Source organism: Corapipo altera, unplaced genomic scaffold (genome assembly GCF_003945725.1).
Source record: "Corapipo altera isolate COAL_440 unplaced genomic scaffold, ASM394572v1 45, whole genome shotgun sequence".
NCBI classification, from domain to species: Eukaryota; Metazoa; Chordata; class Aves; order Passeriformes; family Pipridae; genus Corapipo; species Corapipo altera.
The window spans coordinates 7,650,628-7,667,551 of record NW_020884877.1 but is presented as its reverse complement, the minus strand read 5'-3'; the positions used below and the strand labels follow the sequence as shown (position 1 = coordinate 7,667,551).

The following is a 16,924-nucleotide window of genomic DNA, read 5'->3' as shown; positions in this document are numbered from 1 at the left end:
GACAATGATTTTCCAGAAGAGGAATTGCTCCAAGCCTTTAAGACAAATTAAATTTAATATAAGACCTAGCAAGAAACCATAATTTATCTAGTTCACCACTTCTAGTTTAAAGGAGTTCTGGCTCCAAATTCTGCTCATGAAGATGCTTGTTTTGAGTGCACAGAAACACGTAGAACATGAGACTTCCAATAATCCCAGGGAGGCTTCAGCAGTTGCATTCTACTGAACAGCAGTATGAACCTACCAGCAGGAATCCAGGGCTTTTTCCTCAGTCCTGTTCTCATACCTTCACTCCCAGAACACCTGCTGAATCCTTATGTTCCCAAAGCCTAGGACTTGTGGCATCTTCCCTTAATAATGGAATTGTAGAGTGCTCAGGAACTGACCAAACCTTCTGCAGATGAAGACGGAAAGGAGCTTTCAGGGCTGTTCTGGAGGAATAAGGGTATGAGTTAAACAAAGATTTCCACCCTGATGAATTTCCTCCAAAAGGGTTAAAAATGCTTGTTTTATTTGAAGGAAATGCCTACTACCCTCAGGGTAAATGCTCAGGCAAATCTTCAGGCTGTCAGAACACAAAAACCGCTCGCTACTAAAAATAAATCCAAGATTAGCCCACAGCTCGAAGTGACAACTTTTTATTTTAGGCAAAAAAAAATAAATGCCAAAAACATTCCGCTATTGCAGTTTGTAAAATTTTCACTGTTTTCAGTAGAAACAGTTCACAAGTCAGAACGCAATACTCAAATAACATTGTGCAAAATTGTACTGGCATAACTACACATAGCAAAAAGACTAGTGTAAATCAAGAATTCCATTGAAATTAGTTGAGCTGCTCCAGTTTTACAACAGTGTACATCACCTCAGAATAGGCCCTTTTTTGCAGAACATCCCTGGAATTCCTCTTGCTTACAAAAATTGCTTTACATGCAACAAGTAACAACATATGCAAGAACACCTCCACAAGTTATCACAGTGTAACAGAGGAAAACATATCAGCCAATTTCATACAAAGGCAAATCTAATGGCAGTTTTGAACATCCCTCGACTGCTACCCTCAAAAATTGCACATTTCAGTAAATGAAATAATTTAGAATGAAGCCAAGCTATGTTCTTACCTATCAGCACATTGACAATTAGGACGGACGATGTGTTCAGAAGGGGTTTGTTTTCTTATTTTTTTAACTTATTAGATTTTCCAAAGAGATTTGTTTCAAAAGAAGCTTGTGCAAGAAATGTTAACTTGCAGTGCTATCAGGCCAAGTCCTCTTCTGCTATTCAGATAGACCTGTCAACACTACAGAAGTCTCTGTAGTCAAATACAAATCCCAATGAAGAACTATGAAACAAAGACCACACCTTCAGTATTTGGTGATGACATGCAACAAAATAAAGCAAGCAGTAACAGGACTCCATTAACACTTGGAGCATTCAGAAAGAGACTGTTGCGGTTCAGTTGGAGTACAGGAACACTTGTGAACAGTTAACATTCTCTCCCTGCTTGACTTGATGCACAAAGTAACAGTTCCAAAACAATGCACCTAGGTCATTCTTTGTATAAACAAAACTCTTAAGAGCAGAACTGAGTTTCAGAGTTCTGAACGCTCACAATGCCACATCAAGAAAATACACGGGTACATCTTGCAATGAGTGGTCATTTTGTTTTCCTGTATACCCATATTTAGAAAAATAATTCCATAAGAACCCTTTGATTACAACAAAACCAGTTAGTTCCCCAGTGTGTTTCACCTCCCTAGGTTAGGAAGGACACACCTTCTATTGCCTTTTCTAAGAGTCAACATTTTTGTTTTAAAACATACCAACCTGTATGGTTTGAGTCTAAACCACAATGACATCTTTCAGCTCTGACATTTTATGAAGGGCATATACTTAAACTATGGAATTATATGAAGAAGCACAGTCCTGATATTCTCAAGTGTTTGGGTGCTTTTATGTCTTCTTTGCAGGCTATATTAACCTCACGAGAGCAAGAAAGAAAAATACACCACCTTTGCTTTGGAGATACGTGTAAGGGTGCATCAGTTCTGGAAGAGAACAGGTCTGCAAGTCTGTACATAGGAAAAAAATAATAAAAGGTTGTCACAAATACCAGCCCTGCCTCAAACCATACAGACAAAAGCAGCAGACTGTATGTGTGTGTGCACACAGCGAGTCAAATGGAAATCCAGACACCCCAGAAGCCACCCTGCAGAAATGAGCTGTGTAACTGAAAGTTTCTGGTGACTTCCTATGCATCCTCCTTTGCCCCTCCCTCCCCCCCTGCTTCATGGAGAAGCTGTCAGGTACTCCAGCAAGAAAACATTCAGCAAGGAAATATGGACATCTCTGGCACCCAGTTACTGGGAAGACATCGGTCAGCATTTCAGAGATGGCAGGGAGAGAACAGATAGAACTCCAGCAAGGAATTATTGCTGTACCACTGAATTCTATCAAACTCAATAAGCAAAAAGAAGTTAGGCCTCAGGCAGAAGAAAGGTTAATGGATATGACTTTGTTTTCTTCTTCCCAAAAGGCTCAGCTTCAGTGTTTTCCAAAAGTCTCAGACTCTGAATTCCAGGAAATTGTATTTTAGAACAAATCAAAAAATAGCCCTGAGACTAAACACACTTTTAAAGAGCTGCTATTGCTTCATGTAAGTCAAACACAGCAAGCATTTACTTCCACAGTATGCAATATTTAATTTTCACTCCCTTTTTTCCTCACTTGGGATATGTACCTGAAACCAAGAATTTCTTTCCAAGAAATTTCCAAGTACCCAAGCATTATCTGTTACTTTTCCAAGAACTTAAATGCTACAGGATTATGGCACTAAGCAAGTAAAGAATAGCTGATGCAGGTCAAACTTCAACGAAGAAGTCCTCTTCCCTTGTGCCTTGAGTTTTTAAAAAAAGGATTCCAACAATCATAGCTGTCACCACGGACTTCATTACAATGAACTCCTTCCTTGTGACTTAAGTAGAATTTATAACTGGAGTAACATCATTTAGTATATCTCAAAATCAACTGTCACTGTTACTGAACACTGCTACCATCCTTTAAGTGTGACTAGAAGTGTAAAATACTAAGAAAACAAGAATATCAAGTGTGTCAAGTTGTGCATAAAAATAGACCTTGACTTTTTCTTAAGCTAAAAACTAGGCAATCAAGGAACTGACTAGGTCTATGCATAGTTAGGATTTTAAGTATAACAAAAGAATTTAGACTCTTTCAGTAAAACTCTGCTTGAGCAATGCAAGGTCAGCTCCTCCAAAAAATGGATATCCCACTCTATACATAAAAGAATTTTTAAAAAGCTCCATGCACTCTCAAAGCTATTTGAAATAGATTTAAATACTTTATCTAACAGCTATGCTATGGCACAAGACAGCACATAAAAAGTTTAAGGCTAATTTTTTGTCTGCACACATGTCAAAGATGGTCTCAGAACAAAGCTGTCATATTTTCTTAATTCTGAGTCTTTAGTGTGGATTCATAATAAAGTCCACCTGCCAAGCAATAGTAGAGTTGTCCTGCATATAAAAAAGACTGAATGTTGTCCTGAATGCAGTTGGGTTTTTTGTGGTTTTTTTTTTTCTTTACAAAAAGCAAAAACTTGACACATTTGCATTTGGTTTTTATCAGAGCAGCTCACTAATTTATACAGTACATTGTCCAATAACATACAAGGTAAACTACCAAAGAGATACTTGAAGTACTACAACAACAGGTGCAAAAGGAAGTCCTACAGTACGAAAGCCCACCGCTATTGGGAGAGTCACTCTGTGATGAAAACAAACATCAGAATGCAGTTTTGGTGAAGTCAGTTAAGTGTCAAGGCTGTAATAAAGGCTATTTGTTAACTTTAGCCCTTTGGTTCTTAACCATTCAGTTAAGATCTCCTAATAAAGCACTAGGCAGTTTGGCAATGATGGAAAAGTTCTTTACACGCTACTGTTACAGAAATAGAAAACAGACTCAGAAGTACTTCCTTCACCTGAACATGATCTGAATTCAGTCACATCAGGTTTAAAAAAAAACCTACCTAAAGCAGTAAATTTTAGACTTCAAATTGCACTGTAGTGTTTCAGAAGAAACTAATTAATATCCACAAAGCCTAGAAAAGAATTATCAACTGGCAAAATTACATAAATTTGATGCACAAAGCCACTTATTTTAAAACTGGTCCTGAACAACTTCAGTTAACTGACATTGTCAGTGCAAAGCAGAACTGTTACTTCAAAACAATCCTATCTGTTTTCAAGAAGAAGATAGAAAGTAAGCCAAATTCTGTTTGTTTGCTAATTTAACAGGTGTAATATTTTAATGCTTCCTGGTACATTTTTCATTTACTGGTTTTTTTGCATAATGTTGTAAGAATGGGTTCATTATGCTGTAAACACAGGACTTTCAGATTCTAGTACAATTTACACTTGCTGAGTAAAGTACACTGCTATAATAGTTACTTACAGAGGATTTAACGTAACAGCAAACGTTCATAGAAACGATGATTATTATCTGCACACATACGCAAGGTTTTTTGCTCCCAAGTCAAGTGTTTGCAAGCAAATTTATCATATTAAGCACTGAACAAACCTGTTATATTTGCAGTATCATCTTTAAATAGTTGCCATTATGAGGAGACCTGAGTATGCAAGGGATTTGTGAAAGGTATGTGTGTGGAAGCCAGCGAGAACTGCTCGTGTGTAACAGACCAATACTGAGAGCAAGAGACTGCCCAGGATGACGCTTTGAAATTACCAAACCTAACTCTGTAAAAGAGGTGCAAGATCGACTTTGTAGGTTGATATGACACTGGTATTCAGGTCATTGCAGGTTTTTGCATATCTATATTGTATTTACTCAAACCCAAGTAATGAACTCCAGGAACACATGAGGAACCTCACTGAAGTTCCTGAACAGTTTCTGTTTGCAACTGCCTTTCCCCCCCATTTTCCTCTTTTATTGTAATTTCAAAGGAACTGTTAACTGCTGCATTATCTGGACAGACCAAGTATCAAAAAAAGAAAAACCCTTTGTTTTACATGCCAACCTAAGTTGCTAGTCAAAAAGGGAGAATGTATCTGCTGCTGTAAACTTCTGCATAACAGATATCATGCCTGACAAACCATCACCTTCAACGGACACACAAACACCACTATGACAACAGGGAGGAAACCATGCACAAGTATTTCAGTACTATGTGGCCAGGGTCTATAATACAGTGATGAGTCACGTCAGAGCAAATTTGTACCAAGAGTGATTAATGACTCAGGCTGACTAACTTTGTAAGTAGTCAAGCAAGCCTGGAAGAGCCAAGTATTTTCTGGAAGAAAGAATACCAAGTAAGAGGACAATATCTTTTTTCCCTACCTCTGCACAAAAATTCTATGAACAAATACAACAATACTGGGGCAAGTGCTTTAAAATGCAATTTTCCAGTCAATAAGCCAACAGTAGTAGGAATTCTGTGAAGGAAGGTGTTTTAAGAATGTGACTTACCAGAAGCACAAATTTTCAATATCAAAAAAATGTACACTATATACTAACACCTTTTTTTTGCATACTCTTCTGTTTTAAAAGTTTCAAACGTATTAACTTGTCTTGTTTTGTTTAGAGCTGAGGCTGTTCAGCAAGGTCACATAATTTGAGACTGCAGAAGTAATTCAGCAATCCTTTGGTCCCATCAGCTGTAAACCAGCCAAGTATAAAAGAACCTTCCCTACAAAAGAAAAACAAAAAAAGAGGGGGAGGGGATCATCCTCAGGAAACACCATCTGCTACGAACCAGAAAAGGCAAATTTTTGTTACAAAATACACATTTTCATACAAAAGACATCTTGCAAAACCATCTGATTGCCCCTCCCTCTGCAGATTACAATGGTAAATGGGATCAGCTGGTTGGTCTCGGGATTTTTGTTTTAATGAGAAAAAAAGTCAAAGGACACACAGTATCACAACAACTGGTCCTTTGAATGGCAAAGGATTATGAGTGTCTTTGTTTTCACCAGTGTTTAAAAAAGCAGGAGAGAAACAGAACCATAGTCTTTATAAGCAGAAAGTGCAACAGCGCATCAGCTGCTGCATCCTCCTGAACTTCTCAATGTGCTACCAAACTGTCAATTATACAAACAGTTTGATTATGGCAGTGCCATAAATTCTTAAAACAATGCAAATAGTGTGATTAGAAAGGTCCAGTCAACTGGTTCCATTTTTTTTCCCCAGTAGTTGCCCAGAAAAGTGTCAAGACAATCTAAACCTATTCTTCAGCTTCCTCAATACATCCGGACGGCTGGAGCAGAGAGGACTGTGGTATTACTGTGCTTGTTCCACGAGAGATCCTGTCTTGATCTGTGTTTGTAGTCAAGGCGGCCATGGAAATGGGCTGTAACAAACCAGGCGTCATGCTGGAGGAGACAGTCAGGCTGTGTGTAGTGCCCTTAAGTGTGAGATCCTGTGTGGGAAGAAGTGGCTTGAGGATGCTGACAAGACAGAAAGCAGAGCCACTTTTCGGAATGAAATTCACTTTGTTCTTGTCAGGGCAATAGAAGGCTGGAATTTCATGCAATGGCTTTGGCCTAGAAATAAAATACACACAATAGTTTTATGAACAATCAAATTCTGCCAATGGCAGGGATGTATTGCTGAACACATCATCAGAAACAAATTGAGGTTTCAACTTGGAGTATTTCAGCTATTTAATAATGCCTTAATGACACACACCACACAGCAAGTGACAAGATAGTTTAAACTGCTTGTTTACATGTACTACGAGGTAAACAGCATGTTCTTAGGGCAGGCTGTCTCCAAACCTAAGGAGGACACCAACTTCATGTTGCACATCACAAACCCTGTTCATGCTGCAGATCACAAACCCTGTCCATGTATTGGCACATCCAACATATGAGAAAGTATTCTCTATCCCATTCTCCAGAAACTTTCACAACCCAACCAGTTCTGCCCCCCATACAGACACTTTATACAACAAGCCTTGTGAAAGAAAGCCGGCATAGCAATGTTCCTAATATTGCATATCTCAAAGCAGTTCATGACCATAGGGAGATCATCCCCTTGTCTACACTTCTGACTCCTTTGCATGTTCACATGAGTGTGGTCTGACTCTCTGTAAAAGATAACCCCATCTTACTTAAAAACTCATGCAGAGAGTAAAATACAGTATTCCCAAAGTGACATTCATGATCAAGTACCTATAATCTGGGAAGGAAGTGTGGAACAAGCATTTAGATCCTGACTTGCAGTTTTGCCATCTCAGCACAGAACTCAACCAAATCAAAGACATGCTTTATGAAAAACAGAGCTGGAAGGGAAATTGTGGATAGCACAGGAATGCCTACTGTGTTCATTTCTAACCCTGCAATGTAAATCTACCTCAGCTAGCCGAATTCTGCTTTAAGATAGAACTATGGGAATCTGCTTTAAAGTCTCTCTTTACTGCTGGAAAATAGCCATCAAAAATTTATACTAATATTTTCTTGTTGCCAGTATTGTCCTTTAGCCTATAACCTCCCCCTCCCTTCCATGTGTTTGTAAGACAGCCTTATGCACTTCTGTCTTTGTTATACTAGGCCAAACCAACCTCCAGTATACTCTTGTAAGAGACAATTACTTTTAAGAGTAGAGTCTGTTCATGAAATAGGGTACATTTCCATGTTAGCCAATTCTCCCAAGTGTCCAGAAAATTCAACCCCACTGTGTTAAACTTCTGTTTAACAAACAGAAATTATGTTAAACAAAGGTTGAGCTTTAAATAGTTACACTCATGTATTCCAGGTACATATGGAATACAGTAACAGATCTGAAAAGATTTTTTCATCAGACTGCAGTGTCTAAGAACTGTGACAGCCAGGTAAAAGCTGCTGTAGAAGCTGTATAAACCCGTTTCCCTCTATAGCAGAACAGTCCTACAGCTACACAGCAAGGACTGCTGAAAAGAAATGCTAATGCAAGTTAAACCACAATAGATTATGTTCCTGAAAAAAGTGAATGCTATCTAATCTGTTGGTAACAAAGCTTACACACTCTAAAATAGAGACAGGTAACTTAAGTTACTGTAACCCTTCCCACATTGCTATGGGAGAGGCCATAGAAACCTCTCAAAATCCATTTGCAGAGATCAGGCAAGTTCAAGGGTTTTTGTTACTTTAACACATATCAGATGGCATTCTTGAGATAACATAGGCATAAGAGAATTATAGAGAATCTATACTTATGTGACAAAATGAAATTTTTAACTATAGGTTAAGATTCTCGCATGCAAGTGACATGAGAGAACAAAAACTCCTCTGAAAATAATAAAATGTAACCCCCAGAATACTCCCAAATGATAAAAGTTGGCTTTTTTCAGAATAACCTAAGCACCAAATATTCAAGGTAAAATTCACTCCTGTTACCAAAAGTTTCACAACTACACTGATTTAGATGAAAAGAATATGGTCTTCAGAGTCTAGATTACTGGATATGCCTGTCAAGCTGTGACATATATTAGCTGATGCACCTGCATTACAGCTTATTAGTACATCTCTCTCTAGTTGATTATTGGAGTTCCTCTCCCCCTGTCTGCCAGGTAAGAGACAGTCCTCTTGAGTTACGGTTTTTATAAAGAGTTTCTCAAGATTTTAACACAAAATTCCAGCAGTAAAATACATACCTACATATGCCAATATATAGTCACACAGAACAGAGATCAGGCTGTTATCGTGGTTTTAGCAACTGGATTAATAACTTTGATCTGACACAAAATCAATAAAGCAATAATTAACTCTGATTGTTAGATGTTATTTCTTAGGTAGCAAAGATCAACTTACAAGTTTTCCTCAAAGACTTTCACCTTTTCACAGCCCTCGGGAGGTTCACGCTTGAACATGTAGCTGTTGTTGGGTTTTGGTGAGGTAGCGTATTTTGGCAAAGGAGAATTATTCCCATTCTCTGCAGAAACAGAGTTTCTGATTACTTAAATGTGTCACACTATAAAAATACCACAAGAGCTGTCTTTAAATGCTCCCCAAATTTAAAGTCACTTCATTACCAATGTTACAAAATTAAGAAACATTTTCATTTGCCTTCAAGTCTTCATTTGCAAATAAGATTTCTTATCTCAATCCCTTTCCTCCTTTCTGTTTCTCCATATAACATTTTCAGGCTCCTCTGCCATCCCTGATCATTCCTGGATATTTTCAGTTTGTAACTGCAAACCCAAATCTATGGTTCTGTGCCATAACCATCTACCCCAAGAGAAATGGGTAGAAGTCATATTCCTTAAAAAACAGAAGAGGTTTATGTTGAATTATAAAATTTTCCTACAATATCTCAGAAGATTTCAGATATAGAGAATAATTTACGAAGTCTAAACAGTTAAACTTTTATATGTACATGTACGAAATGCTGGAACGTTGCCCACTTTGTCTAAGATCATAAAAAGAAATACCTGACAAGCAAATACCTGACAGGTGCTGTTCCACCTGTTACTGTACACTCTTGCTTCTTTAACTTGCTTAAAATACCTGAAGAACCTATTATTTAAAAAACAAAAATTTGTTTGGGAAGCACATTCCCCAGTCACATCTATGCAGCTCCAATTAATATGTGTGCACACAGTATTTGGAGCAATTTGGAAAAAAACCATCACTTACAAAGAAAAACACATTCTATCATTTTTCTCCATGGACATAGGGAACAAATTCCCTTTTTTTACAGTTTAACAAATTGCAGTTCAGCATTGTTCAATTTTTAAAGTTGCACAGTACCTTTATCTCTGGAGTCACCAAGAAGATCATCTGTAGAACAGGGACTTTCTTCACTGCTTTCATTACAGATGGTAAGGAAGGAGGTTGGAGACACTGACTGGGAGCGGCTGCTGTTGTTACTGCCCTTGTCTGCTCCCCCGGGTGTTTGGGTATCAATGCTCCGAGTGCTGCTGCTGCGCTGAACCACCGGGGGTGGTGCACGGTGCCCATCTGGAATATCTTGAGGCTGTTAAAAGTGAAAGGTATCAGATGGCTGCTCTTATCTGGTTAGCAATTCTTTAAATCCAGCAACAGTGAGGGTTTTTTTCCGGTTTCACAAAACCATTTGTGGGAAAAAAAAAAAATTCATTACACACAACTCCAACAGAAAATAAGTCAGGTTCAGAAACTAAGGACAACAGTTTAACATTTCACATCATCACAGAACTGCTGAGGCTGGAAGGGACCTCTTGAGATTATCTAGTTCAACATCTCTGCTCAAGCAGAGTTAGCCAGAACAGCTTGTCCAGGACTCTGTCCTGTCAATTTTTTTTAGTATCTCCACAGAGAGTGATTCCACAAGTTCTCTAGGCAACCTACTCCAGTTTTGCACACCCACACACATTAAAAAAAAAAAATAAAATCCAATGTTTTTTAATTTATGCCCCTTGCCCTGTCACTGGGCTCTACTGAGAAGAGACCAGTTCCCTCTCTTCATTCCTGTACATCAGATATTTGTACATGTTGATAAGATCTCCCTGAGCTTTCTCATTTCAAGGCTGAACTTCCAGCTCTCTCAGCCTCTCCTCATATGACAAACGTTTCAGTCCCTTAATCATCTTCATGGTCTGTATTTCTGATACTTTATTAATAAATTTACCTCTAAAAATCATTAAAATAAAATTAACATTAAAAATGGGCAAGTTATGCTTCAACTGAGATGGGAGCAGTTCAGCATGGGCAAAAAAGAGTTACTACAAAAACTCTTAAAACAGACTTTTTGTCTTTCCCCCTGTTTTACTGAGATCACTTATTAAGAAGAAAAGGTTCAGAATTCAAGCTTTAACGTTTTGCTTCCTTTTGTTTTCCAAGAGACTTTTCAACTAACCTTATTAAAAAAAAGAATATATATAAATAAAATTAATTCCAGACAAATTTAATTCGAGAACTGTGTAAAATAAAGCTTATGACTTATAAACCTCAAAGCAAAACCAAAATTATTATACAGAGTAATCATGGTGGCAGATACATACAACAAGTTGTTCCTCCTTGTCTCCCGTCTCCTTAATTATTATCTCAATCTCCTGATTCAGTCCTTCTACACTGTTCCGGAATCGTGATCCTGTTGATTTGGTAATAGGTATCACAGGAACGAGAGCACTCTTTGGAATGGGAGCCTGAAGAACCAGAGACAATGAGAATGTTTTGTAAATAAATCTACATTTATTTCTACTCAAAAGTGACCCTTGGAACAGAACACATCTACACCTTGGTATCAGATGTACTTGAAACTATAGCGACTGTGTTCAAATGGATGCCTTAAATGAAGACAGACATCCTGAATTTTGTTTAAAATCTGATTTATAGCAGGAAAAGCTATATAATCTTGTCTCAAAATTTCCCTCAATATGGTCTGTCTCCGGCTTGACATTACTGTTAAATTTTCACTTGTAAAGTAAACATTTAAATGTAAGTAATTTTGAAGCCTTTACAATACTTTCACATTTCTCCTGAAGTGAGCTATACCATCAAGTCACAACGTTCACTATTAGATTTACCATTTGTACCTTCATCAAAATTATATTTTAATGGAAGTCTGTGGCCACATACACTGATAGGACACATGAAAATTATTGCGCAAATGCAAGATTCCACTATGCTAGAAATTAAGTCTAACATATTAACTATATTAAGCCAGAATAAAAGGTTGACAAAACAACTTCAGAAGACTTCCACAGAGAGAATAAAATCCCAAACCCAAGTGTTGATACATAGTTGCTTCAGAATGAAGATCACCACTTTAAAAATCCAGTGTTTCAAAGCATGCATGAAAACTCCATTCTCAGCAAACATGATACTGAAGTTTCCCAAAACCCCCTTTGGTACACCACAACCTCTCAATATTTTCCAGTCTCTCCATTAGAGTCCTCCCTCCTGTTAAAAAAAAAATCACGCTACCAGAATATGAGAATATTCTGCCCTCCTTAAGCAGGGTTGTACTACAGATAATGGAATGCTTCCTGCAAACATTTAGTTCAACTCAAAAGACTTGCACAAGCAAACACAAAAGTTTCTATTCAGGAAATGCTTGTCACTCTGCTTGTCAACAAAAACTAAACACCCTCATAATAGCTGAACTTGTAAAGACTTTCAAAAGTCTTGCCTGAAGAAGAAACAGAAAACCAAAACCACAGGAAAAGAGTACAAAAAAGTCTGAGAAAACAACCCTGCTAATTCCAAGCAAGGCCTAGGATCAACAATCCAGTAAACTAACAGAGGTCAATATTCAGTTATAATACAGGTATATCAGCATAAGCTTAGGCACTAAAAACTGTTTATGCACCCAGTTATTCAATATACACATTCTTAAGACAAACTGAATTGTGAAAAAGTAGAAGGCAAGTATGCTTTAAGATTTCAACCACCATCAGCAAAACGTGCGAGTTCTCCATCTTTTAAATATGATTGCCCACCACGAAAATTCTTTGAGCTCTTCAAATAGTAGCATGATTCTAAGTAGAAAAGCACAAGTTCCTCCATTAGAGTTCAATAAAGTTCAATATGGTGTGTTTCACTTCCAAGAAAAATAATATTCTGTACACGGGTGAGGATGATTTGCTAGCCCAGAGTGCCAGAGGGCGGGAAGGGAAGGAGGTATTGTGACACGGGTGGAACAATCAGCCTCAAAACAAGAAACTTGTTATTAGAAATACTGCCTTCACAGAGGACTGCATGGAGCTGGGCCCTGACATGCAGGAATTGACTGCCAACCTTGGGCTACTCACCTGCACATTTGTGAACGCACACAATGAGGCAAGGTGCAAACACAGGATAATAATTACAGCACTCACATAATAACATACTGTCAGGGAGTGTTGCTGCAGGACAGTTAAGAGTCCTTACAGGTATGGTATAAACTCATGAGATATGAAATAGGGGTGATGACCAATCTAAATTGTTCACAGGCATTTCAGGAAAAATGCTCCAAGATCTTCCAGTTTTTCAACAAGCAACAAAACTTTAAACAGAATGCAAGGTCTTTGGATGCCTTTAGATGCTAACATCAAACCTTCTCAAGGCTGAATGGATCATGGTAATTCCACCCTAAAAAAGAAATGCTCTACCTTTGTAAGGTAAGAGTGACACCAAAAAAAAAAAGCAAACCCCAAACACTGCAAACTACATGCAGTTGGTCTTGATATTAGTGGTTGCTTAGGATCAATCAATTGGTAAGACATTAAGGACACATGCTTCTCAGGAAACTGAAAGGAACAGGGGGACTTGATGGTTCATAGTGTCGAGTAGCAATGTAACATCAGTCAAGTGCACTGAGGAAAAAAAAGATTATTTTGGAAAAACTAACCCATTTATTCTTTCATCTAGCTTCAGCTCTGGCCTCAATTCTACTTTCTCCACTACACCAACATTGAGAATAAAGAAAAATCACGGTGGTTTGACTCCTGTTTACAGATTTAGTACCAGACAATTAATTATAAGTGTTCTCAGAAGCAACTTGAGATCACCTGAGGAGGTTATGACATTTCTGCAAGCCCCTCTTCCTGATAAGAGAGGCAGAATGGAACATTTCTGGCATAATGTAAAAACCACACAAAAAAAACCCCCATTCAATTGCTCTACAAATAAATGCAGTCAGCAGATCAGACTTGATCAAGGTCCTCACCAACTATTTCCTGATTCTGAGTAGATGGACAGGAACAGCTAACTAGCTTATTCTATAGAGATTGTGTGGATTTTTTTTCTCACATAAAAATCGTATTAGAAAGAAGCACAACTAAACAGAGGCTTAGTTGGCAAGACCCAGTGAAAATTTTTGTTAAATTCAAGACTTCTGGCAAAGTTTAAGTTTTTATTAGTGGGGAAGAAAAGAGGATATAAATTCACTGAAATTTCTTATTTTAATTTTAATAGAAGAATATGCCATTTTCCAAATGTTAAACAGTGTTTACTTAGTCTCTGTGAAGGAACTACTGAAGCCATTTCCTAACACTTTTTTTCACCTTGTCAGGAATCCAACTCTTTGAGCTCAGAAATCTTTGTATGACTCTTTAGAGTCAACAAACACAAGTTTCCTTCAAGCTAGGAATGTAAAAAAAAAAAAATAAATTCTAAGTATTCTCATCACTAAATGCTAGTTTCCACACAGTCCTTCCCACAAATCCTGAAGGAACTGAGCTGTTGCCAGAAATGCTAGTTTAGTGGTTCCCAAAAGAGGAATGAGAAAATCTAAGAACTTTGCCCTTGATGCCTACAGTTACAGATTCTCACTCTGACTTAGAAAACAGCCACTGAATGCCATTAATCTAAACTCTTCACTTAACTCTCTTTTTGAGTCCTTCTGTAACTTGCCTCCCTTGCAAGTAGCTCAACACAGCAGGCACAAAATTTACCAAGAAAAACAATGTTTTGTTTTCTATCACAATCCTGGAAAAGCTGCTTTGCCTCAGTTTATATTTTATAGTTTGTTTCACAAGCCCAAAAACTAATTATCCATTGTGCAATATTTTTTTCACATACTCTAAAATTTGGCAGAATGCAAATGCATCCACACAAGAAGCAAAATAATAAAATAATTATGACCAAAAAAATGTTAGGTACCTAATTTGCAGGTGGGTTATTTTTCAGAGTAATAGCATCACTGTTCATTTTGAAAATTAAAACCCACTAAGATTATCTATGCTATAGTGACAATAGCTTAGCATTCAGAAACCTACACGTTTGCAGAATGCCAAGAAAACCTGACAGACTGCATGAGATTCTCCAGGTACTAAAGAACCTATGCCAAAATCTCCTCAGGGTACCTTTTGGTTGAAATGCCTCAAATGTCCTCAAGTTCTATAAATTTGGATAAAACACCTGCATCAAGTATGTTGATCTGACTTTTTTTTCTTTTTTGAACCAACAGTTTATGACATGTTTTGTATGTTGATTTTCATAAACTTTTTCAAAAACCCCTAGAAAGGGATTGGGTCATTTATTTGTCTTCCTTTGTTCATCATTTGGGACTGTTCTGACTTGAGCTACAGCAGTCACTATGATCAGCAGCACACTACACTGCACCCACACTGCAGTAAAGAAGACCAAGACGTAGGCATCTGTACAACACAGCCTGTTTCAAATCCAATCTGTTCTTCTGCTACACAAAAGAGGAGGAAATAGTTTCTGTCTCAAGATTTAAGGAGTTTGAAGAAGTAATTCCTAAATTGTTATGTCAAAAAACGTAATTCTAAAAAAATCCTAAATACCTCTAATAGAACAGAATTCAAACTGATTTCCAAAGGCACTTAAGTCCTGAAAATTTGTGACTCCTAATTAAGTGACCTACAGCAGGGCTAAGAAGTTAGGGTCTGAGACAAAAGATGCTAATGATTTTTTAATACAAAGTAGGAGCTAAGAAGAACAGAGCAGAAGAAATCCAAAACGCTGTTCCATTTTCTTATTTCCAGTCTTGAAAGACAAATAGATTCACTCAGACACCTGACTTTTATCTGGGAAATAACTTGGCTGCTTAGGACTGAATGCGTGGTTCTCCCTTCTATTTCTTATTTCATCCTTTATCAGAGTGGATAAGTATCTGTAGAGCAGGACACATGCTGATGCCACAACTTCCCTCTGTGGCCTAAATTAATTCCAGAAGGATGGAAGACAGAAATGACACAGTTTTTATTAACTGGTGTCAAATTATGATATTTATTAGAACAATGCTAACGGCATATCAGGAGCAATTGGGAATATGATTAGATTTTCAGAGAAGCTTCAGAGATGAAGTACTTTCTCAATTCACAACACTGACAGTTTCATAGTTTCTTTCAACTACATTGCATTGCAAGGCTATTGTTCTTTTCATAACTGTTAAAAAATTGTGTGTATCAAATATACATTCACAAGATCAGTAGGGAGAGGAAAAAAGTTTCCTTCTGAAAAAATGTCCAAACTTTCCTATTGGTTTTCTTAAAGTTACTCAAGCAAAACACACTTGAAAAAGGATCTGTGTGTCTGAAAGGTTATATTTTTTTTATGCTTGTTATCAATTGAACTAAAAATATTACATCTCTGTCAACCTGACCTTATTAAAAGTCTTGAGATAAAACTGAAACTGCACACAGAACATGTGGTAGCCTAACCACTGCAATTTTTGAAATGATTACTACTTCCAAGTCTCAAGGCACAATAAATGACAGGAAAGAGAAATGAAATCTTACAAAGCCTGAATGAAGTCATGAAGTGTATAAACAAATAAATAATCCCATTTAATAGCCTTTTGCCAGGGAAGCTCTCTAAATATCACAGTATTAGTTTGTCAAGACACAAAATGTGCTCAAAAAAGCCCCATTTTATTTGAGTATACAGTTTTACCAGCAGTTTGCTCCATGCCATATTCTACATGCAAAGCCATAATTGTTACAGCAATGCGTAAGGAAAAAGATGATCTGTGGTTTTTGCTTAAACTTATCTGTCATCCTTTGTGGAGCCTGCAGAATGCATTTTAAAAATCTTGCTTTAAGGAAGGATTTAACTACCTGAAATTATTTGAAAGTGGGAGTTCAAAGCCAGTTCATCCAAATAACAAAAAATCTGTAACTCCGTTCACTCAAGGAAGTCAAAAGAAAGTGACCCATTTCATAGAATTCACCTATAGCTACAACACATTTAGCAGTATTTCTAAGTTCCCTTAAAGGCAAATCACAACCTTGAAAGGAGTTAAAATTAGTATTAGCTACCCAATATGGCCAAAAAGCACCCAGCCTTACCTGACTGTGGTTAATGGCAGCATGGTTGCCATGAAATGGAGACTGCCTCTCCTTATCGCGGTGGTGCCGACTGCTGTGTTTGCTTCTCTGCAGTTGTTGACGCAATTTTGCAATCTAACGAAGGAAAAATTAGATTTCAACAAGTGTATTGTATAGTGTCATGAATCTGTTCCATCACACACTTAAAATTCTTTA

At 37.4% G+C, this 16,924-nt stretch overlaps 1 protein-coding gene across 3 annotated transcripts in view; it reads right to left on the bottom strand.

Moving 5' to 3' along the window:
* Window positions 1–622: 622 nt before the first annotated feature.
* FAM117B (family with sequence similarity 117 member B) overlaps window positions 623–16,924 on the bottom strand; it is a 28,328-nt gene continuing 12,026 nt past the window's right edge. For 2 of the 3 annotated variants that reach the window (XM_027637307.1, XM_027637308.1), the window contains exons 4-8: window positions 16,730–16,843; window positions 10,994–11,137; window positions 9,762–9,987; window positions 8,823–8,943; window positions 623–6,575 (exon numbers count right to left, since the gene is read on the bottom strand). In XM_027637307.1, coding sequence (XP_027493108.1) covers window positions 6,257–6,575; window positions 8,823–8,943; window positions 9,762–9,987; window positions 10,994–11,137; window positions 16,730–16,843 — 924 coding nt within the window. In that variant the 3' untranslated portion in view covers window positions 623–6,256. The remainder of the gene's footprint in view (window positions 6,576–8,822; window positions 8,944–9,761; window positions 9,988–10,993; window positions 11,138–16,729; window positions 16,844–16,924) is intronic. The other variant, XM_027637306.1, reaches the window with a different exon arrangement.